Source organism: Phalangium opilio, unplaced genomic scaffold (genome assembly GCF_054372755.1).
Source record: "Phalangium opilio isolate 3A_F unplaced genomic scaffold, DU_Popi_V2 ptg000031l_1, whole genome shotgun sequence".
NCBI classification, from domain to species: domain Eukaryota; kingdom Metazoa; phylum Arthropoda; class Arachnida; order Opiliones; family Phalangiidae; genus Phalangium; species Phalangium opilio.
This window is the reverse complement of record NW_028324158.1, coordinates 13,158,560-13,179,044: the sequence shown is the minus strand read 5'-3', so window position 1 is coordinate 13,179,044 and position 20,485 is coordinate 13,158,560. Positions and strand designations below refer to the sequence as shown.

Below are 20,485 nucleotides of genomic sequence, written 5' to 3'. Positions count from 1 at the left end.
AACGCTTCCTTTACAGCGCAGGCGCGGATTAGATAAACAGTTTTTGCCTGTACGGGATAAAGCGCGCAAAAATACCTAAGGCACAGGTGAATTAAAAGCGGTAAGCCGAGTATTCAAACTCCAACGTCACAGTCGGCCTCGCTAAACCAACGCGTTTCCAAAGCAGAGTTATACGCGTATTGTGGCCTCCCTTCACGCGTCACGCGAGAAACGACTGGGATATATACCCCGGTAAACTATTCCATAGTTAAGTACTTCAGCAGGAATTCATTCCCTGGGGTGGTAGTACCGAAGCAAAGCTCCAAGTACCGAGAAACGGTACATATTCCTTAAGAGAATCAAATTACTTTGAAGGAATCATGTCCAATGTGTACTAATGAACGTCGAGACATCTTCCAATAATACTTCCACTACCACCAGTACCACCACCACCACCCGAAACTGGATTACTTCAAGTACAGAAGGGACAATTTTTCTATCAGTAACTCTCGGAGTCATCCTAGCAATCATGAGTCTATGCATGGTAATTTTATGTACCTGTTTGGCCAGGAAACGTCGACGCAACCATCATGACGCTTTGATGAAAAAGACGAGCGTCTTAAGTACCAAAACGACCGATCCGTGGTTAACCGGGGTATTGGCCGAACAACCCATTGAGTTTGTGGTACCCAATACTATGTCCTGCGCGGAGACCACCGAGGAATCAGTCTCGGAATCGGACAATCTTTATAACAGATCAGATAGGGATTCCAGATTTAGGAAGAGAAGTTCGGTCAACTTCTTCATAAGTCCAGATGAGATCGAGAAGGGAATGTACGTCCAAGAAGAAGAGAAACCGGTCAAGAAACGTTCCTTATTGGCCGGACTCGGTCGGGTTGGCTTCTCGGTTCATTACAACGTTCAGAGACAATTACTATGCGTTCGGTTAATCGGCGCTACTCAATTACCCAGCGCTTTCGCTAAGGATACCGCCAATCCTTTCGCGAAGGTGGTATTACTACCGGACAAGAACCCAAAGTTCTTAACCAAGGTACAGCGTCATACGGTCAACCCAACGTTCAACGAGGTCTTCGCGTTCCCGTTGAAGAAAGATTCCGTAGACGGAAAAGAGATCAAAATAAGCGTTTTCGATCAAGATAAATTTAATCGTAAAGTCCTGATTGGTTACGTCCGATATCAACTTAAAGACACGGGCATCAACGCGAATACGTTCGACGATTTAAATACCGGGGATATCTGGAGTGACTTGAGCCTCGAAATGGAAGATGTAAGTCATATACTTCACTATTTATTTACTTCTGATAAAAAACCTAAGCTAACTGTGGTTGAACGGACTCGAGTACGACTATACTTTTCATATACGCAAAAGCATGTCATGTACTTGGTTAGTTCAAAAGCAAATAGGTCAACAAATAGGACAAACAAACCAACAACCTAATCCCGGGTTCTAATTTAATGACAAGAGAATGATTAAAACTGAATTTCGTAATTAACTCGTGACATAATCTTTAAGGGATTAAGATTGAGATAGTTATTTGTGGGGGGGGGGTCACTAATCCCATACTAAAGTTATTTAGTATTAGATAAGCTAGCGTTATCGAGGGGGCCCTCACTCTGTTCATCCTCTGTCGCGGTTAAATTTACAGTACACTCCCAAAACAGGTGTGGTTTACCCCTCGAATTTTTGGTGTTAACGGTGTTGCCCTAAATAGGTTCGCCTGTACTGCTATTTCCGGGTTTTTGTGTATTTAGTTTAATGCCTACTCTGGGCCTAGATTTATGGTAGAATATTTTAGCATCGCTAGTTCAATGCAATGATGGTACAGTTCACTTGGGAAATTAGTTGAGGTTATAATTTTAAAGACATGGTGGTGCCAATAGAATATTTTATATGCACGGCGTCCTAAACACCCATTGTTTCGAAGTAAATATATCTAACCATGTAACAGGGTAGACAATATATGGAAAATATTACAATACTATTGTAAATGAAAATTATGTTTCCCGCATGACAAAAAGGCACGTGACTTCTTCCTACATTAAAACGTACGCCATTGTAGTTGTGCTTCAGATTAATACCACTCCATCGAATTAAACGAAAGTTGACAAATGATACCTTAGAAAATACGATTCGTTTGATAATTTAGAACATATCTACTTCTGCTGAGGGATACATATTTCTAGCCTAAAAATCACGTGTTTGTAAACGCGCGTTGTTTCGAACTAACATCTGTGATAAAAACGTGATATGATGACGTAAATACTCCGGATATTTCATACGATTGCGAAATACGTACCTAATTAAAATCATATTAATTTTTCGTATTATTTTAATCTAATTTAAAGGCTAAATCGGGGCAAGGAGAGCTGTTATTTTCATTGTGCTACAACCCAGAGTCAACGACATTGACGGTACACATTTTAAAAGCGAAAAATGTCGAGGAAGTTGGCGAAAAAATTAACAGTAAGTCTAATTAACTAATTAACCATTTCATTCTTATTAATTAATTAATATTTTAATTCTTTTATTAGATTTATACGTCAAAGTTTCTCTGTATGTTCGTAAAAGACTTGTGCGCACCAGAAAAACTGGACCCAAAAAGTACCTGCCGACCGAAGTGGAATTCGGCGATACCTTCAACATTGTCTTACCATCCTCAGCCCTGACTGACGTTGATTTAGTGGTGACCTTATGCGGCAAAACCACAGCTCGTGGTGTCGGAGGCAAACGCGTCTTGGGGCGTACCCAAGTCGGAGCCGATTGCACCAAAGATTCGGGGAAATTACACTGGCAAGATATGTTAGCTAGTTTGAAAAGTACAGCGGCTCAATGGCACGCGTTATCAGAGACATAAACTGATTGATACCTAACAATAATATCGAAACTCTTGGCAATTTGTTCCAACGTAATTGCCACTGAAGTTTCAAGCATTCATTTTTAAATCGTTGTCATTCGAGGATGGGTAGTTATTTACCTATCTTAATGAAAAAGGCGGAGTGTTAATTAATGAGTTAAGCCTAATTAGATTATTTCTAAGCAATAATTTAATATTTATATATATTTATAATATTTTCTACTCTATCTGAAAAGTTTTTATACGAAATTGTGAAGAAAAAATAAATTGAAAAAAAAAAATCTATTAGATATTAAAATAAAAATATTGCCTATTTTTAAAAACTTTGAATTCGTCAATTTTTAGGCCTAAAATACACCTGAGCAATTGAGGCAAACCATCCCGCTCAAATACCAAATGACCTATAAAAATCATTAATTAATTTGGTCCAACCCGAATGATAATACATTTGTTCTTGAAAAAACCCCATTCAAATTAATTTATTTCGCCATGAATTTAAAACTAAAATTCACATCTATAATTTTTTTAATTTTGCATATATTTACTCCCAAATAATTACTGGTATAAAATTTGTACCATGTTGTACTTAATATATATAAATAAATTTCTCCTGGGCAAACATTTCATAAACCGGTACAAAAATATGTTTGATAAGTTTTCAGTACACTGGTTTCGGTAAACTCCCTTATACAGTACACGGAAGGGCAGCACATGCGCAATACACTCCCACTTAACAACGCTAGTTTGTGTCGCGTTCAACCCAGCCGATCATACAACAAGCAAAACGCAATTACGCAAGATTTTCAGTACCAAGTATAATGGCGGCTTATTATTACGGTGACGTATATGACCCGGAAGTCATACGCTCGTGCGGTCTGACTGTCGTACCATTCAGTGTTCATTTAACTTATTGCATTGGTAAATAAGGAACACTTCCAAGTCATTTCTAGTGTCACTGTTCAAAGTAATCACCTCACTCCGTTTCCATCGTTTCGTGAATCCAATCCACAAAATTGGACACTTTGGCGTATATGCCGAATTTACCTTTCTTCCCGCAACCTTCCCCGAAACTGGTGACTCCGTAAATGGCCCACTTCTTGTCTTCGCGGTATAACAACGGTCCTCCACTATCCCCGGCGCAAGAATCAACCCGACCTCGTTTATATCCGGCACACAGCATATTGTCACTGATAAAGTAGTCCTTGTAGACTTGTTTACAATCTTCCAAATCCACAACGGGAACCTCGGCTTCGTGGAGGACATCGGTACCGTACAAGGCGGTGTTACGTCGCTTACCCCATCCTAAGATGAAGGCTCGAGTCTGTAAGGGCATTTCGCTTCCTGTTTCCGGTAGACAAGCCGGTTTGACGTAATCATTAAAGGTCAAAGGGTGACGCAAGCGAAGTAGGGCGATATCGTTGTCAACCGTATCGGCGTCGTAGTCCGGGTGGGGGATGGATTCGTCAACGCGGATTTCTTGCTCGGTACCATCGTTTTCGACCAAGTCATGTTCACCGGCGCGAATGAAAAGGCGTTTTCTAACGCAATGGGCAGCGGTTAAGATCCAGTTGGGAGAGATAATGGTGCCACCGCAAAAGGCTTCCTTGTACCGGTTTAGAATGATGACCTTAGGTCATAAATGGGTTAGTTCAGTAAGAAAATACTGAAAGGGATTGTGGATAAGTACCTGCCATGGCCATCGTCCCTTTGTCGTTTCCCGTCCACCAATTATTCTTAAGGACATTTCAGAATCGGGAATTGATGATACACCACATGTGGAATGGTACGGTTCCAATGGGTCCAAGTTATCAGTATTGGTGTTTGCTATAACAATGATTTAATTTATGATTAAATAAAAAGCGGCTTTTGGATATAAAAAAAATTGGTAAACCTACCGACTGACTTGACGGACTTGGGCTTTCTCGGAGATGGCTGCTCAGTGGGTCTTCTTTTCTTATCGTTAAAAATATCTTCGCATTGGCTACCACGATCGTAACAAAATGCGTCCTCTTCAATGGCACTATTGCCGCAAATTCCTTCGAACTCGCACGTCTTGCGTCTCTTAGTCCGGCAATTCTTACTGCAAGGTGACCATTCGGACCAGGAACTGTAAACAACGGATCTCATCCTAAAGATCTCTTGAAGGTCAGCCGGTGTCCGTCCTTTTTGAATGACGACCGAGGTGTTCTCCAGAATAACCGGGTCGGGTTGCAAAGGACACCGTTCGCCGCGACATGGTCGTTCCTCTTTCAGTATACTTTCGCCGCAAACCTCCGAGACGCATTGCCGCCAACGTACTTGTTTGCAACGCCGAGTGCAACGACCCCATTGTGACCAGTCCCCGTAGATATTGTTCAAATTACGTTGGTCCAAATGGGACGATAACGGCGCGATTTCTTCCAATTTTTTCGGTACGCCAATAGCGACCAAACCATCACGTTTTAACTGCAATTTATTTAAGAAATTGTTAATAAAACGTAGAGGTATGGTGTTATATAATCCGTGACGGTCATGGCTACCCAAGACAAATTGTACAATTGGATCCCGAGCGTGTAAGGTCTTATCTATAGTAACGGATACTCATGGGTAATTTTCAAATTAAGGTTTAAAATTGATTTAATATGGTTGATATTTCTTTTCTTTAAAAGTTTGCAAGTAGTGATTATTCTTAGTTGCTAATTACATTAAAATTAAGGTTTTTGACCCCTTAATAGTTACCATTGTTAGTTAGTTACGAAACATAATAATAATAAAATGTATTGTAAAGAAATAAATATTTGGGTACTAGTGTTTACCACATCCCCAAAACACCTGTTGCTATGACGCATGCGCTAACGGTACAAGCGCGTAAAAATATGTTTTTGTGGAAAATAAGAGTACGGGGCAAATCACTATAGCGTACAAAATAATTAATTGAAATATTTGGAGGCCTAGTTTTGCAGTAAACAATTTCATCTCGCGAAATTTTTATGCAATTTCACGAAATAAGATTGAAAATAAAAAAAGGGAAAGTATCACAATCACTCAAGAAGTAATATTAAATTAACTGAATAGTGATTTGCCCCTCGTAAAAATAAACATGATGGCAGAACCCTGCCTTTGATTAAACTAAACTCAACCAGAAAATTTTGCAAATGCCATTAACAAACCCACTAAAATCTAACAGCAAATATGACGTATCTCTAAAGGCTATCTTTATAAAGTTACTTATTTTTGACACTATAGTAAAATAATCTTATACTGAACATCTTTTGGTGTCATGGCCCGTCCAAAGAAATCCGGGAAACTATATATATATATTTTTCTTGCAGAGATAACATATTTAGAAGTCATATGGTTTGCAACAAAAATGTGTAACTGGGGGTTGCTATGGGAAAAGATCCAGACGGGATTAAAGATAAAGAAGAGATGAAAAAATGTTATTTATGAGGGTATCCTCAGGATAAAGGACATTTCTGTTACAATTATGGAAGGCTAAAATCACGGACTATAGTAATTAAATTAATTTAACAAATTATAGATTAGATTTAATCGAATAAAAATGGTCGATCGGTAGAAAAACGATAAAATAATTGCGCAAGAAAAAAAATTAATTAAACGGTTACGCCTATATATATTTCTAATTAAATTTAATTTAATAATAATTATAACACTACCAACCTCTCGGTTCTTATTTTTCCCATGATTTCTTCCTCTAATCTTACGCGATTGACACAAAGAAATATTTATAATTAAGACGATTAATAAAATGGTAATTAAAACTGATCGATTCATTATAATTAAATTAATATTAATATTAATATTTAAAAATTTGGAACGAGGAGGACTATCTTAAGATGACAGAGCGCTGTACTACGAAGAGATGAAATGCCATCAACTAACTCTATTCCGTCCCCGGGTCTAAGATCTTGATTCTTGAAGAAAGAAGGATGGGCCAAGAAGAAAAAATGGGCCACACTTCTAACAGAGCCTGACAGGGGGTTACAAGGGGTATGTAGCCCCAAAAAATCTCCTCCCATAAGATTTCACGGACTGGGGCGGGATTTCATTTTGATACATCGGATTTTTCGCTAAGAATTTGCGCTGTACAGGTGGATGCAGAGATGAAGTTTGACCAAAGGAATGTGTGGAATCGGACACGAGTGGGAAGATAATTTTAGATTTTGTTGAGTATTGTGAAATCCCGTGGAAAGAATAGTTAAAGTTTGCTCTAGGGTGAATTCCATGAAATCAGCTGTTCACCGTTTATTTCGTGGAAAAAATCTTGTGAGATTTCAGGGTTAATTTATCGGTGTTAAAACTGTAATTAGAGAAATTAAGAATTCATCCGAAGAAATTGACTATTAATTATAAGTGACTAACCCCTCTTACGAGTATTGATCCTTTCAAGTGTCCGACGCCTTCTTGGGAATGTTTTAAGTTAAAAAGCTAATGTAGGAGGAGGAATAGCCATAAATCAAATTGGCATCTAACTATCAACAAGCCAAGGATGAAGAAATCACACGTCCTTACACTTTAAGGGTCACACTATTCCTCAATGTTTGCTCATAGGTTTTAAAATTAATACGCGACACGTGCGAATCAACCAATCAGTGTTGTCCTTCCCTATTCCCCCATCAGGTGCGAAAACAGTACAATACAATCCACCATGCATCTTTATATTTATAAGGAAAACACCTCACCAATTACTACTTGAAACTTAGAAGCATTCCACGAGAATGACCTTAAGACGTTAAGGTCGTACTGGAAATTCGATATCAATTCGATATAATCAAATTTAACGCAATATATTACGACAGTAATTTTGTTTAACCAATGATAACTGATCCAGAATGAACCAGTTTGATATACGCCAGACTTAAACTGCTGAAATCTCCAAAAAAAAAAAAAAGTTTACAAAATTGTATTTCAAAACAAATGTATTTATATTAGATTTTTGGTAAGATTCTTAAACATAAAAAAAATTCCATCTAGAATTGGAATTGGATGTTCCAGGGATGGGAATAAAAGGTTTCTCGAAATCTAAGGGGATGTAAGCAAACAAACTATCTTCCAAAGCTCTTAAAAAGAAGTTGGAATAAAAATGAAAAGCCACGAAGAGCAGAGCAGCGAGAGAGTCGAGAAGAAGAAGAAAGAGGCGTTAACGGTTCACACAAAAGCAAAGTGCACGTGTCGAAACGTGGCTTTTGTACACCAACATATCTTAATGGTACCTACACATCCATAGGTACATACAACGAGCCCCAGATATACCTACACCTGAATACATGAAGAAAATGGTCCCCCCCTTAACAAATATTTTTCAAATGTCCTCTTAATTATATTTAAAGCCAATTTTTAGACTTAATTTTGGAAGGACATTCTTTAAGTTTTGTTTCAACTTAATTATGTTTATGTAATGCTTCCAGTCATTTGTGAGTGCGATTCAAACGCTATCTACAACAGACTGAAAATCTTGTATAATTCGGTTTGATTCAGTTCCATACATGCAGGAGATGCTCCCGCAATTTACTGGCAACCATGAAGCGCATGCGGTTAAAGTTAATTAAGAAAAGGGTGAGGAAATTTATCTAGCTCGGGCCCGCGGAATACTTCCCTATTGGCCTTTCTCTCCTAATAAAAAAAAAAAAAAAAAAATTTATCTAGCCCATTTAGTGAACGATGTCTATTAATTGAAGAAATATTGTGCAACTATCACTTGAATAAACCACGTGCAACTATCACTTGAATAAACCACGTGCAACTACCACTTTAGAAAAACTACCGTAAGAATAAGGCGCGAAATGACAGTCCTAACCGTTTTCCCGCCTTTCTGTCAGGATAATCTTATATAATTCGACCATGTCACTTTTCATCGCGCCAATCTGACTATCCCAGTAGAAGGAAAGTTTATCTTTGGAGTCAATAGACGTGGTCGAGCCATTTCTTGGCGCCAAGCAGTCTCTGGACTCAGACTATGGGTGTGGCGTGGGTTTGACACGTGAGGCCAGGGACACTACCTAGCTTCTTATAACAGGTGAAAGAAACGTACGTACGGTCGTCTTCGTATGGGGTATGGAATAAAAGATCTGTATCGAATAATAATGAATAGTCGTTGACAGCTCGGTCCACGTGGAATGAGCCACCATGGTGGGCCAACTTAGTGGGTTCCCGAATAGTGAAAAGAGGAGGTGAAAGTACAGATAATGAAATGGAATGGTTCCTACTGTAGCGGTGGCTACTTGTACAATGCTTGAATGGATGGGTAACTAAGAAACAAGTTCAAAGTCCTCTATGGGTCAGTTAATGAGCTTTTAGTAAAAATTGTACTTAAGCATATATAATTATATGTTTTAATTCGTTTAACATTATAATTATATTATTGGCAAAAACTACGCATCATTTAAGATATTTACCTTTCATATTTTGAAAAAACCGCTCGAGAAGAAACAAGTAGTCGCATATAGACGCAATGAATAAACCCCTCCCAAAAAATTATTTCAAAAACAAAATTCATATTTTATTCAAAAATAAGTTTGATTTACATTTCAGTATAGTAATTAAAAATAGTATCATATCATAAAAATTGGCAAGATTTACTAATTAAAAAAGAAAAATGAAATGAAATTAAAGTAGAAAACATTTTTTTTTTCAAGGTTTAGGTGGAAAATAGACTTTCCTAGTCAAAGTATAGGTAATATATGGCACTTGTTTCTTTTTATCCATGTTGGCGTCAGATGGGACGCAAGATTCAAAGCCATAAGCTACAAATCTATTAACAACGGTCATAATTTCCAATAAATCACAAGAGGCGCCATATTGTTCCAAAGCTTGACATAAACCCTGAACAAACCAGGAACCATTTGAAGTATTTCTCCAAGAATAAAACCCTGAAATCCAATTTACTATAATTTATTTAATTTAACATAAATTATTGGTATTTACTATTTAATATTTAAAAACTAACCAGGGACTGTGGAATAAGCCACAAAAAAATCAGCGTGTGTTGGAATTTTGCAAACTGAATCAGAGACAACTCTTTCTCCGTGTTTAATATAATGTCCTTTGTCTAATTTATCACCTTGACAAGCTTGGATAAAGAACAATTTCGGTTTTCCAGCTAATGTGGGACAAACATCCCCTCGGAATGGCCCAAAAAGCATTTCAGTCGATATTTTATTATCTCTAGCATAAATAATCCCTTCTTCTCCGTGTGATAAGAAACACACAACTAGACAATCATTATCAGAATGATTTTCTTCCGAAACTGAAGTAAGAATTTGATTTGATTTAATTTACATTCAATTAAAATAAATAACTAAAACCCTAACTAATTACCTTCTTTGACAATTTCCAAAACCTGACTGGCTTTCAAGTTATAATGCAAATGAACATCAAAATCTAATTCCCTAAAACGATGATACAGTTTTTCCGCATCTAAGTCAGTTCCGTTTCTTACATTCAAGCCAGTATGTTTGTCAAACTCTTTATGATTAAATATCAAGCATTTTCCCCGATTTTTGTGTTTCATGTAATAAATATTGCTCTCCTTTGAGACTGGACTAGTTGTTATAAATCTAGTGGTTCTACCAAATGCTCGGCTATTGGTTAATTTTAATGATTTTTGTTAATAACTTGTTAATATTTTAATTATTTTTAATCTCAGTCTCACTCAAATAATGTTAAAGCATCCACTTTATCTCCAGAGCCATTAACATCACTTGAATTTGGTTTATTATCATTATCCAAGTCCATTTCAGCCATTTTTGAGCGTTAAGGCTTAGTTTACGAGCTAAAATTATAGGTAATTTGTTTGTCAGAGATAAGAAAGCGGAAATTTATGTACCTTTGTTACATCATCCCATAGCAACCCAAGTTACCCAACTAAAACACCTGTTTATCACTATAATCTTAACTCGCGAATAATTAGGTTATTAATTATTGTATTATTCATAATTAGGGTTAGATATAACATTATTATAAATTTTATCTGAAGAAATTATAAGAAAAACGATTTAAAATTCCCGCAAATATATTTTTTTTTAGGTTATTAATGAGGCCAAGGCTTAGCATATTTCAAAATTAAATCTCCTATTCCATTTAAAGTTTGGCTTATTGAACATTAAATTTAAATAAAATATATTTGTTTGTTACTTATAGTGTAATTGAAATTAAATCTTACTTAAAATTGACGTAATTCTTATTTAAAACGTTCGATTTGTTCTTTCTTAGAAGTTAAGTCTACCTCTTCCCTTTGTTTTAAATGTCACGTGGTTCATTATGGTATAAGCAGACGACAATTCTACACATCACTTTCCGAGAGATCGTAAGTTACCTAATTAACGATTAAAATTAATGTTAAATACGGCTGCATTGTCTTAAAATTTGTGCAGAATTAAAAACAGGATCAAAATGAATGTGGATGAACTATTAAACTACAAGGTAAATATAAACCTATTGTTTTTAAATCTATTTTACATCATTTTAGCCAAGGCTTAAGAACATGTGTGAAGTGTAAACTTCGAAATGTTTGTTTACATTGTAAATAAGCATGGTATTAACGTGTTTACTGTTATTATGAAGCTTTTAAATTAATTTCCAATAATTATAGACAGTATATAGATGTTAATTCCTACAAAGTACATAATTATTTCATAGTATAAAGAGAGTTTTTAAGAAGTAAGGCTTATTCCTACATCTAGCCTTCGAGGGAACCAAAAAGAGCTCATTCTGATGAGGAAGATGAAGAAGATGAATCCTCCAGACTGACCAAACCAAAACCTAAAAGAGAGCGCATCATGAAAGTCCCCCAATCAGAACCAAGAATTAAAAGCATCCTCTCAGATGAAAAGAAAAGCAACAGAAAACCATCACCCGTTGTTGTTGTTGAAAAACCAATTGAAACAGTCACTCCCGAGTTTGTCTTAGAAACTGAAGCCCCTGAAGTTGACGTATTAGACGAAACAGTCCTTAAGAAACTCATTCTTTCATTTGAAAAGAAGATATTAAAGAACCAAGAACTTAGAATTAAGTTTACAGATACCCCTGAAAAGTAATTAAACTAAACTAATTATTTAGCCTAATAATTAATTTAACTAACATTGATTATATTTTAAGATTCATGGATTCTGAAATAGAACTAAATGATGCCATACAAGAACTCCATATAATTGCAACCCAACCTGATTTGTATCACATTGCCGTTGAATTAAACGCAATTACCAGCATCTTGGGGTTACTTAGCCACGAAAACACTGATATTTCAATTGCAATTGTTGATTTACTACAAGAAATGACTGATGTTGATACCTTAAATGAAAGCCAGGACGGAGCAGATACCTTAGTGGATGCTTTAGTAAGATTTCTTGACTTTTTGAAAAGTTAACGGTAAATTTACAAAAATTTTCGATTTAGCTTGAGGGTCAAATTGTGGCGCTTTTGGTCCAAAATTTGGAACGTTTAGACGAAACTGTGAAAGAAGAGAGTGAAGGGGTTCATAATACATTGGGAATTATTGAAAATTTGACCGAATTCAAACCGGAAATATCAGTAGAAGCGGCTCAACAAGGCTTGTTGTTATGGATCCTTAAAAGATTAAAGGCTAAAATGCCCTTTGACGCTAATAAATTATATTGCAGCGAGATTTTATCAATTCTTTTACAAAATCAAGAAGGTAAATATTAAATTAATTAATTAATTAATATTATTAAATTTAAGTACCTATTAATTAATTAATTTATTTTATTTTGATTTAATTAGAGAACCATAAACTTCTCGGAGAGTTAGAAGGAGTTGATGTACTTTTACAACAATTAGCTGTAATTATTAACTAGTTTAAGTTAGATTAAGGAAAGAAATTAAATTTAAGTTTAATATTTAATCCCTAGTACTTTAAACGCCATGATCCTTCTGATTCCGAGGAATTAGAAATGATGGAAAATTTATTTGATACATTGTGTTCCGTTTTGATGTACGCACCAAATAGAGAGAAGTTTTTAAAAGGGGAAGGTGTTCAACTGATGAATTTGATGTTAAGGTGTGTTCTACAACTCTTAATGTTTGTTAGAAGTTTATAATACGAAGTATGTAATGCAGGGAAAAGAAATTATCCCGTAATGGCGCCTTGAAGGTCTTGGATCACGCCTTAAATAACCCTGAAGGAACGGATAATTGCAACAAATTTGTTGATATTCTTGGGTTGAGGACAATTTTCCCTTTGTTCATGAAAACACCCAAAAAGAATCGTAGAAAAACTATTACAGTTGAAGAACACGAAGGTTCCATTCATTTCTATTTAATTAATATAATTGAAACTAATTACTTCAATCTTTAGAACATGTTTGTTCAATTATTGGTTCCATGCTTAAAAATTGCAAGGGAACTCAAAGACAACGTTTACTAAATAAATTTACAGAAGGGGATCATGAGAAGGTGAAATAATCATCTATTTTTTAAGTTAATTACTAATTCCCAATTAATAATTAATTAATTAAATTAATTACTAATTCCCAATTAATAATTAATTAAATTAATTACTAATTCCCAATTAATAATTAATTAAATTAATTCCCAATTGATAATTAATTAAATTAATTCCCAATTGATAATTAATTAAATTAATTCCCAATTAATAATTAATTAAATTAATTCCCAATTAATAATTAATTAAATTAATTCCCAATAATTAATTAATTAAATTAATTACTAATTCCCAATAATTAATTAATTAAATTAATTACTAATTCCCAATTAATAATTAATTAAATTAATTACTAATTCCCAATTAATAATTAATTAAATTAATTACTAATTCCCAATTAATAATTAATTAAATTAATTACTAATTCCCAATTAATAATTAATTAAATTAATTACTAATTCCCAATTAATAATTAATTAAATTAATTACTAATTCCCAATTAATAATTAATTAAATTAATTACTAATTCCCAATTAATAATTAATTAAATTAATTACTAATTCCCAATTAATAATTAATTAAATTAATTCCCAATTGATAATTAATTAAATTAATTCCCAATTAATAATTAATTAAATTAATTCCCAATTTATAATTAATTAAATTAATTCCCAATTTATAATTAATTAAATTAATTCCCAATAATTAATTAATTAAATTAATTCCCAATAATTAATTAAATTAATTCCCAATAATTAATTAAATTAATTCCCAATAATTAATTAAATTAATTCCCAATAATTAATTAAATTAATTCCCAATAATTAATTAAATTAATTCCCAATAATTAATTAAATTAATTCCCAATAATTAATTAAATTAATTCCCAATAATTAATTAAATTAATTCCCAATAATTAATTAAATTAATTCCCAATAATTAATTAAATTAATTCCCAATAATTAATTAAATTAATTCCCAATAATTAATTAAATTAATTCCCAATAATTAATTAATTCCCAATAATTAATTAAATTAATTCCCAATAATTAATTAAATTAATTCCCAATAATTAATTAAATTAATTCCCAATAATTAATTAAATTAATTCCCAATAATTAATTAAATTAATTCCCAATAATTAATTAAATTAATTCCCAATAATTAATTAAATTAATTCCCAATAATTAATTAATTTAATTAGGTTGATCGTTTAATGGAACTTCATTTTAAATATCTGGAGAAAGTTCATTTAGTTGATATGCAAATTGAGAAAGAAAAAGCTGTATGTTAATTAAGTTTAATTGGCTTTAAAATAAAGTTAATTTGTTTTAAATTAATTAATTAATTAATTAATTTAGGAAGCTAATGATAATGATCAAGATGTTGATCCTGAACAAGAAGAAGAATATTATTTAAGACGTTTAGAAAATGGATTATTCTCATTGCAATTGGTGGATTTTATTATGTTAGATGTTTGCAGTTCAGGACCACCAACAGTAAGATTAATAATTTTAACTTTAATTGAACTTAATTTAATTCTAATTCCTTTTTAGATTAAACAACGCGTCCTTCAAATCCTAAATTTGCGCGGAGGTTCCATTAAAACTATTAGAAACATAATGAGGGGTAATTAAACTAATTATAAAACTAATTAATTCCGTTAATAAGTCCTTAAATTAACTTTAATTATAGAATACGCCGGTAATTTGGGTGACGCCAAAGATGATGTAACAAAGGAAACAGAGCAGCAGCGCATTTTGCAATTAGTTGATAGATTTTAATTAATAAAACCAAATCAATTGTGTTGTATATTTTTTGAATTAAAGACGTTTTTCATTTGAAAAATTTTATTCTAATTTATTTAATGTTAATTATTTCAGTTTGTTTGGGAGGGAGGGAAAGTAAAAAAACATAACGTGTTAAAAAAATGTGTTAATTAATCAATAGAAACATTAATTTAGTTAATATTAAACGATGTCTTAACTGTTATTTAAATAGAGAGTTTTGCGACCAATCTTAAAAGGGTCTTGATTATCATAAAGAAGCATCGTTTGCTATGAAAATGTCGCCCCATATCAAGATTGAACATTGTTGCGCAATTGCATAAATTAGGCTTAGCCACGCTTTCAAGTTTCTAAGCCTAATTTATTAGAATATATTAAGCTATATTCCCCGAACTCTCTAATACTTGTCATGGGATTTTTAACTATAATTATTAATAATTAATTAATTAATTAAGGTTTAGGGGCAGTAGGTTTGTTCATAAAATATGATAACCTAGCCATAATATTATCGGAGCTATGAGTCCCCAAATAATCCATGCGACCATGTTCCCAAGCGCTCATATCCTGGTAATTACCAATCTCGGACCCAGGAATGGTTAGTGGTACGACAGGAGCCGCCTCCTCAACCTTATCAGTCGTTGGATTGACCCCTTCCTCTTGCGGTATCTGATCATGCGTCGCTAAGCCTACCTGCTCATCAGATATCACCAAATCATCCGGGTTCATCTGGACAGCGGACCTTCTCCTCGGTCTGTCCAGGTTGGCGTCGGCGTAGACGCGGAATGACGGAGGCATGGGTAAGGATTCCTTCCTCTTGCGCGAGTTTGATGGGAAGAATTTCAGGACGTCGTTGGCCGAAGTGTATTCTTGTTTGTTGACAAAGTCATGGATTTCCTGGTTCGGTTTAAAGATTGTTGCAGTTGTTGTTGAAGCATAAAGATTAATCAACTAACCTGAGAGAATAATGGTAGGACGCGTTTAGTGAAGATTTCCAACCAATAATAAACGAACTGAGCGTAAGTTGGATGGACATTGGAATCAGGAGCCATTTGACCAGTGGAAGAATGAAACTGGACATTAAGGGGCTTATAGGAACCGAAGAAATTGACTATTTTGACCTGACTTCCAAATCTATGGATTTATCATTGTTAAATTGGTGTATAGATAAAGTACACAATTACTTACTGTTTGAAAGCCGGTTTGTAAGTATAACTGACGTTAGCCATCAAGTTGTACAAGAATGGTAGTTTCTTGGAAATATTACGGGACCAATCTCTAAAGTACATGTTAAGAACTCCTTGTTCGCCACCGTCGAAACTATCCTGGCCTTCGGCGCAACCTAACAGACTCCAGAAAGTTTCCATGGATGGTTTGTAGACAAAGACGTCGCTGTTAAAGCAATCGGGCCAGCCGATATCGGGAACGGCGGATAGTTCTTCCCTTTCAAAGAGTTCGTCGCAATTTTGTACAACCTACAAGAATACAACATATTCCTCAAGGTCTAATCACGTCAGAGAGGAAGCTGACCGTGAACTTACTATAGTATTTGGATCCAAGAAAACACCTTTATCGAAGTTTTCGATTCCCCAAATTAACAGTTTGGTGAAAGACACTCCTAAATCGGGCTGTTCCAAAAGCGCCAAGCTTGTAGTACCAGGGGACTGCATCATGTCCACGTTCTCAACATTGTTGTAAATTGTCGATAACAAATATCTATAACAGTTGAAAAAATTTTGAAGATCTTATTTCGGACTTGACTTGAAACAAGGACCTCACCTCATATGTGGACTAACATCCTCAGTGACTAGTACAACCAAGGTTTTGGTAGTTCCACTAAGCAAAAGTGAATTGCCAAGTACCATGCATAGCATGGCGGTTTCGTTATCAGTTGCCAAAGTAACGTAGGCATGGTTAGTTTCAATGTCGTCGTATTCTTCATCCTCATAATCGTCCTCAAAGTAGCTTTCCTCGTACTGTTCAACGTGTCCCTTGGTTGGAGAACCAGTCGGGTACTGCGTTGTTTCCGATATTGGCATTTCTGAATTCATATTATTGTCTTCCACTTGGGATGTTTGTCTTTGACTCGCGCCCCAAGCCACATTTTCCATTCTTCTCGGACGACGTTGTTGGGGTTGTTGAGGTACTTTGGGTGCGTTCGCGTCCGTAAAAGTGCTCCAACTATTAACTGCTTCAACGGATTCATTGCTAGAAGTACCATTACTCGTAGAAGTTCCTACAGGAGGTGCCGTACTTTGAGATTGTTGTTGATTCTGAGGACTTGTTGAAGACTGATGATGTTGACCTTGTTGCTGACCTTGTTGGTGCGCGTGTTGTGGGACATTGCTTGATTGAGGTTGAGACCGGGGCTGAATCCAAGATTGTCCTTGTGAAGATTGTTGCGTTTGTTGGTGTTGTTGTTGGGTCGAAGATTGACCTTGAGAAGACGACTGATATTGACCTTGAGATGATGGTTGCCCAGTGCCGTGACTTTGGGGATGCCCACCTTGATTTTGTTGCCAATTGTTTTGGTTGTGATGAGGGAACTGGTGAGTTTGACCGGGAGCGTAACCTGACTTCTGCTGAAGTTGTGTTGATGTTGGTGGACTTTGATCTTGTCCAGCTTCCCCGTTTTGTTGAACCTGTTGTACTTGCTGCAAAGTCGCTGGCCTTTCCATAACCGGAGTATCTTGATTTGGTTGTCCCGTGACCTTGGGCGTATGATCCACGTGCTCTACGTGTTGAACTTCGCACAGTGTACAAGGCGGAGGTGGTAATTTCGCCGCTTCCTCTTCAACAGTCGCGCCTTGAGCCATCCCGGACACAATATGGTCCATGAAGTTACGTAACACCGTCACGTAAGTCAACAAACTCTTACAACAATCGCAACGCCCGCAAGGCACCCCTGTACGTTGAGGTCCACCCACCATTTGTTGAAGGACATTCTGAACGCTGTTACTAGTGCTGATGGCGCGTTGGGCTGTCCTAGGAACCCTTTGTCGATTCCTCATCATTCTTAACGTGGTCCCCTTCTCAATTGGATGAACTACTGGCAGGTTAACAAGTGGAACGGAAGGGTCAGCCGTCTTTGCAGGACTAACTGGTTGGGACGTCGATTTAGGCTTAGCATTTTCAGCTACGATGACAGGTGGGGTAACAGAAACTTCTTTAGGCGGGGATTCCCTGACCTCCGCCACCCCTGGGGGGACCGTAGAAGCCACCGAAGCAACGTTATTGACGGTTGAAGATGGTGGTGGTACTTCATTTGATTTCGATGCCGTGATCTTCTTCGAGGATTTTGAATTGGTGTTAGGATCGTCCTTTTTGCTTTTACGCGTAGCTTTAGGATCATCTTTCGTAGTATTAGTCTTAGCTGCCGTTTTAGTAGCGTTAGTAACTTCCGCTTTATCCATAACTTCCGCAATATCCTTCCCGGAAGTAGAAGGCGCCGACTTCTTCTTCGGGGAAGCCTTTTTCGAACTGACCTTGGACGATTTTTTAGCGGCCGCGTCACTCATAGCATCGGTTGATTTTTTAGGGGGACCTTCATTATGGTACAAACTTAAGCCCTAGCTCGCAATTACCCCGATTTTAGCGCAACTTACCATTAAGACGTTTTTCATCCAATTTCGATGTTGTCGCGCTTGATTCCTTCGACGTAATTGAGACTGAAGCCGATGTTTTCGCAGTTGGAGCCGATATGACGGGAACTTCCATGCTTAAGAAAGAAACCCGACTTAAAATTATGACGCAAACAAGGCCGCCCAGTGTTTTTCGTAATATCTACTACATCTTATTAAAAATTAGCCTTGTAAATTATTTCTCGGATCAATTTTAAATAGTTTTTTTCCGAACCTTGAAGACGATAGGCCGATTTTAAAGCACCACCCTCTAAAAACGGTCTTATCTTAAAGACCGAGAGAGAAATGTTTTCTTATCTAGAATTGATGTTTTTAACATGAGCCTTGAAAAAATTATCTTTCTTCGTTTTTTCTTTCATTAACTACACACTTCAGAAGTTTTTAACGGTGGTTCGAATGTACTTTTCGATTAATATATCTCGGATTTTTATCGGGTTTTACAAATTATTAGGGAGTTGTGATTATTAGGTCATTTTTAGGTCAAAATGTTGGAGGCTTATTGGCCAGGGTGGTGGTACGTTTATCATAAATATTATGTTACACCTATTTAAGTTAGCTTGACTAAAATAGACATATTTATATTTTTAAATCGACTTTAGTATTTTTCTCTCTAGTTTAAAATTGTATACATAAAAAATAAAATAAAGGTAGGAATAAATTGAATTTAAAGATTATAATCTTCTACCGGCTTCTTCAACTAAATAACCATGCACTTTTACCCAAAATTTCATCGTGACTCCAATTTTTACGCGTTCAAAAAATCGAAAATCAATTTACCTTTCAATAAAAATTGTAATCACCCGTTATTCCGTACGTCTAATTACCTCGCACGTGTTTTAAATACTAATTAACACTAAATAAACCGAAAAAACTGCTTAAAATAATTCATTAAACAAAACTCAAGCAAAGTTTCATGGCTACACATGCGGCATTTCTTTGCGTTATGGTTTACTTCGATTTTCAACTTAAAGAACCTTGGATAGCGGTTTATTTCTCAAACGTATAGTCAAGGACGAACCCATCCGTTAGATGTACACTGTACTAGTCTAGTAGCCAGAACTGTTCTGATAGAGAATTGACGTCTATGGTTATAATACACGAAACCCCAACACCCGAGGAACTAAGGGAGATCGGGGGTCAAAGAGGTCAAATTTTCCAGAGAAAAAAACTAGGCACCCCTCGAAGTTCTTATAACGAAAACGCCTGGGGGGGGGGGACAAACGGGGGTGGGTGGGTAAGGTTTTCTTAAGTCGGGTTCCTAAAATGTTGTTTACTACTTAAGGAACACTTTATCCGGTCATGATAAGAGACGAAAATAATTGTAGATAAATTTATAAGTTCCCGTCCGTCCCATAGAGATTTAACTTTTCATTGAAAACCACGATGAAATGAGGTTCAAAGTTAAAAAGACTAAAAATAACAATAATCATCTTTATGCCAAAAACCTGACTTGGTTTTACCTGGTTTCGACGGCAGTTTCCGGAAGGATGGTTGATCCTTCAGTGGTAACGGTGTTTAAAGAGGGTTCCAGTACAGGTGTACCACCGACACTACCTGGTCCATCAGTTCCTCCAAGAGGAAGTGGCTCGGTACCATTTTGCATAACTCGATCTTGGCGCTACAAAATCCCGGGAATCTATGGGCAGTAATACAAAGTCCGTTTAATATTTCATCGACATTGAAACAAGGTCGTTTGTCCGTCTTTCGTCGGCAGCGCCAGATAGAAGCGGTGCTCGGCGATTAATAATCGCGACTCGTCCTTCACTGAACGAGATTGAATTGAAGAAGATTCAAATTTCATATTTT

At 35.7% G+C, this 20,485-nt stretch overlaps 5 protein-coding genes across 8 annotated transcripts; 2 read left to right on the top strand and 3 right to left on the bottom strand.

Moving 5' to 3' along the window:
• The first annotated feature begins 376 nt into the window (after positions 1–376).
• On the top strand, positions 377–2,855 carry LOC149690739 (synaptotagmin-7-like). Its single transcript, XM_089870536.1, has 3 exons — positions 377–1,267; positions 2,347–2,464; positions 2,533–2,855. The coding sequence occupies exons 1-3, from the start codon at positions 377–379 to the stop codon at positions 2,853–2,855; spliced, it is 1,332 nt and encodes a 443-aa protein (XP_089726662.1).
• Positions 2,856–3,375: 520 nt separating this feature from the next.
• On the bottom strand, positions 3,376–6,806 carry LOC149690738 (plasma kallikrein-like). The gene is made up of 4 exons (XM_089870351.1): positions 6,516–6,806; positions 4,751–5,300; positions 4,543–4,679; positions 3,376–4,482 (listed from the first exon to the last, which is right to left on the bottom strand). Exons 1-4 carry the CDS (start codon positions 6,627–6,629, stop codon positions 3,829–3,831), a joined length of 1,455 nt encoding a protein of 484 aa, XP_089726477.1. The 5' UTR covers positions 6,630–6,806; the 3' UTR covers positions 3,376–3,828.
• Positions 6,807–9,329: 2,523 nt separating this feature from the next.
• Positions 9,330–11,143, bottom strand: LOC149690737 (caspase-1-like). Of its 3 annotated transcripts, none has more exons than XM_089870347.1 (5): positions 11,017–11,143; positions 10,507–10,626; positions 10,173–10,435; positions 9,802–10,101; positions 9,330–9,739 (listed from the first exon to the last, which is right to left on the bottom strand). In XM_089870347.1, exons 2-5 carry the CDS (start codon positions 10,596–10,598, stop codon positions 9,486–9,488), a joined length of 909 nt encoding a protein of 302 aa, XP_089726473.1. In that variant the 5' UTR covers positions 10,599–10,626; positions 11,017–11,143; the 3' UTR covers positions 9,330–9,485. The 3 variants fall into 3 exon arrangements, with proteins under 3 accessions (XP_089726473.1, XP_089726475.1, XP_089726474.1); XM_089870349.1 differs by having other exon boundaries at positions 9,330–9,724; positions 11,017–11,142; XM_089870348.1 differs by having other exon boundaries at positions 11,000–11,136.
• On the top strand, positions 11,114–15,102 carry LOC149690736 (beta-catenin-like protein 1). Its single transcript, XM_089870346.1, has 13 exons — positions 11,114–11,160; positions 11,228–11,276; positions 11,537–11,886; positions 11,952–12,189; positions 12,249–12,507; positions 12,594–12,652; positions 12,722–12,870; positions 12,930–13,111; positions 13,168–13,265; positions 14,459–14,539; positions 14,616–14,753; positions 14,811–14,883; positions 14,950–15,102. The coding sequence occupies exons 2-13, from the start codon at positions 11,247–11,249 to the stop codon at positions 15,036–15,038; spliced, it is 1,746 nt and encodes a 581-aa protein (XP_089726472.1). The 5' UTR covers positions 11,114–11,160; positions 11,228–11,246; the 3' UTR covers positions 15,039–15,102.
• LOC149690735 (uncharacterized) lies at positions 15,087–20,434 on the bottom strand. Of its 2 annotated transcripts, none has more exons than XM_089870343.1 (7): positions 20,140–20,434; positions 18,644–18,756; positions 16,818–18,582; positions 16,580–16,754; positions 16,227–16,513; positions 15,995–16,172; positions 15,087–15,935 (listed from the first exon to the last, which is right to left on the bottom strand). In XM_089870343.1, exons 1-7 carry the CDS (start codon positions 20,280–20,282, stop codon positions 15,492–15,494), a joined length of 3,105 nt encoding a protein of 1,034 aa, XP_089726469.1. In that variant the 5' UTR covers positions 20,283–20,434; the 3' UTR covers positions 15,087–15,491. The 2 variants fall into 2 exon arrangements, with proteins under 2 accessions (XP_089726469.1, XP_089726470.1); XM_089870344.1 differs by lacking the exon at positions 20,140–20,434 and adding an exon at positions 19,457–19,746.
• Positions 20,435–20,485: the final 51 nt, after the last annotated feature.

Bases quoted from the DNA above. Each gene is read 5' to 3' on its own strand.
- LOC149690739 (XM_089870536.1), top strand. From the start codon at position 377: ATGAACGTCGAGACATCTTCCAATAATACTTCCACTACCACCAGTACC. The intron at 1,268-2,346 runs GTAAGTCATATA...TCTAATTTAAAG, and splicing joins TGAGCCTCGAAATGGAAGAT to GCTAAATCGGGGCAAGGAGA. The intron at 2,465-2,532 runs GTAAGTCTAATT...TTCTTTTATTAG, and splicing joins AGTTGGCGAAAAAATTAACA to ATTTATACGTCAAAGTTTCT.
- LOC149690738 (XM_089870351.1), bottom strand. From the start codon at position 6,629: ATGAATCGATCAGTTTTAATTACCATTTTATTAATCGTCTTAATTATA. The intron at 4,680-4,750 runs GTAGGTTTACCA...TCATTGTTATAG, and splicing joins CAAGTCCGTCAAGTCAGTCG to CAAACACCAATACTGATAAC. The intron at 4,483-4,542 runs GTACTTATCCAC...TTATGACCTAAG, and splicing joins AGGGACGATGGCCATGGCAG to GTCATCATTCTAAACCGGTA.
- LOC149690737 (XM_089870347.1), bottom strand. From the start codon at position 10,598: ATGGCTGAAATGGACTTGGATAATGATAATAAACCAAATTCAAGTGAT. The intron at 10,436-10,506 runs GTGAGACTGAGA...ATTAACCAATAG, and splicing joins GATGCTTTAACATTATTTGA to CCGAGCATTTGGTAGAACCA. The intron at 9,740-9,801 runs GTTAGTTTTTAA...AATAAATTATAG, and splicing joins GGCTTATTCCACAGTCCCTG to TAAATTGGATTTCAGGGTTT.
- LOC149690736 (XM_089870346.1), top strand. From the start codon at position 11,247: ATGAATGTGGATGAACTATTAAACTACAAG. The intron at 12,508-12,593 runs GTAAATATTAAA...TGATTTAATTAG, and splicing joins TCTTTTACAAAATCAAGAAG to AGAACCATAAACTTCTCGGA. The intron at 12,871-12,929 runs GTGTGTTCTACA...TATGTAATGCAG, and splicing joins CTGATGAATTTGATGTTAAG to GGAAAAGAAATTATCCCGTA.
- LOC149690735 (XM_089870343.1), bottom strand. From the start codon at position 20,282: ATGCAAAATGGTACCGAGCCACTTCCTCTTGGAGGAACTGATGGACCA. The intron at 16,514-16,579 runs GTAAGTTCACGG...GTATTCTTGTAG, and splicing joins TCTTGGATCCAAATACTATA to GTTGTACAAAATTGCGACGA. The intron at 16,173-16,226 runs GTAAGTAATTGT...ATAAATCCATAG, and splicing joins TACAAACCGGCTTTCAAACA to ATTTGGAAGTCAGGTCAAAA.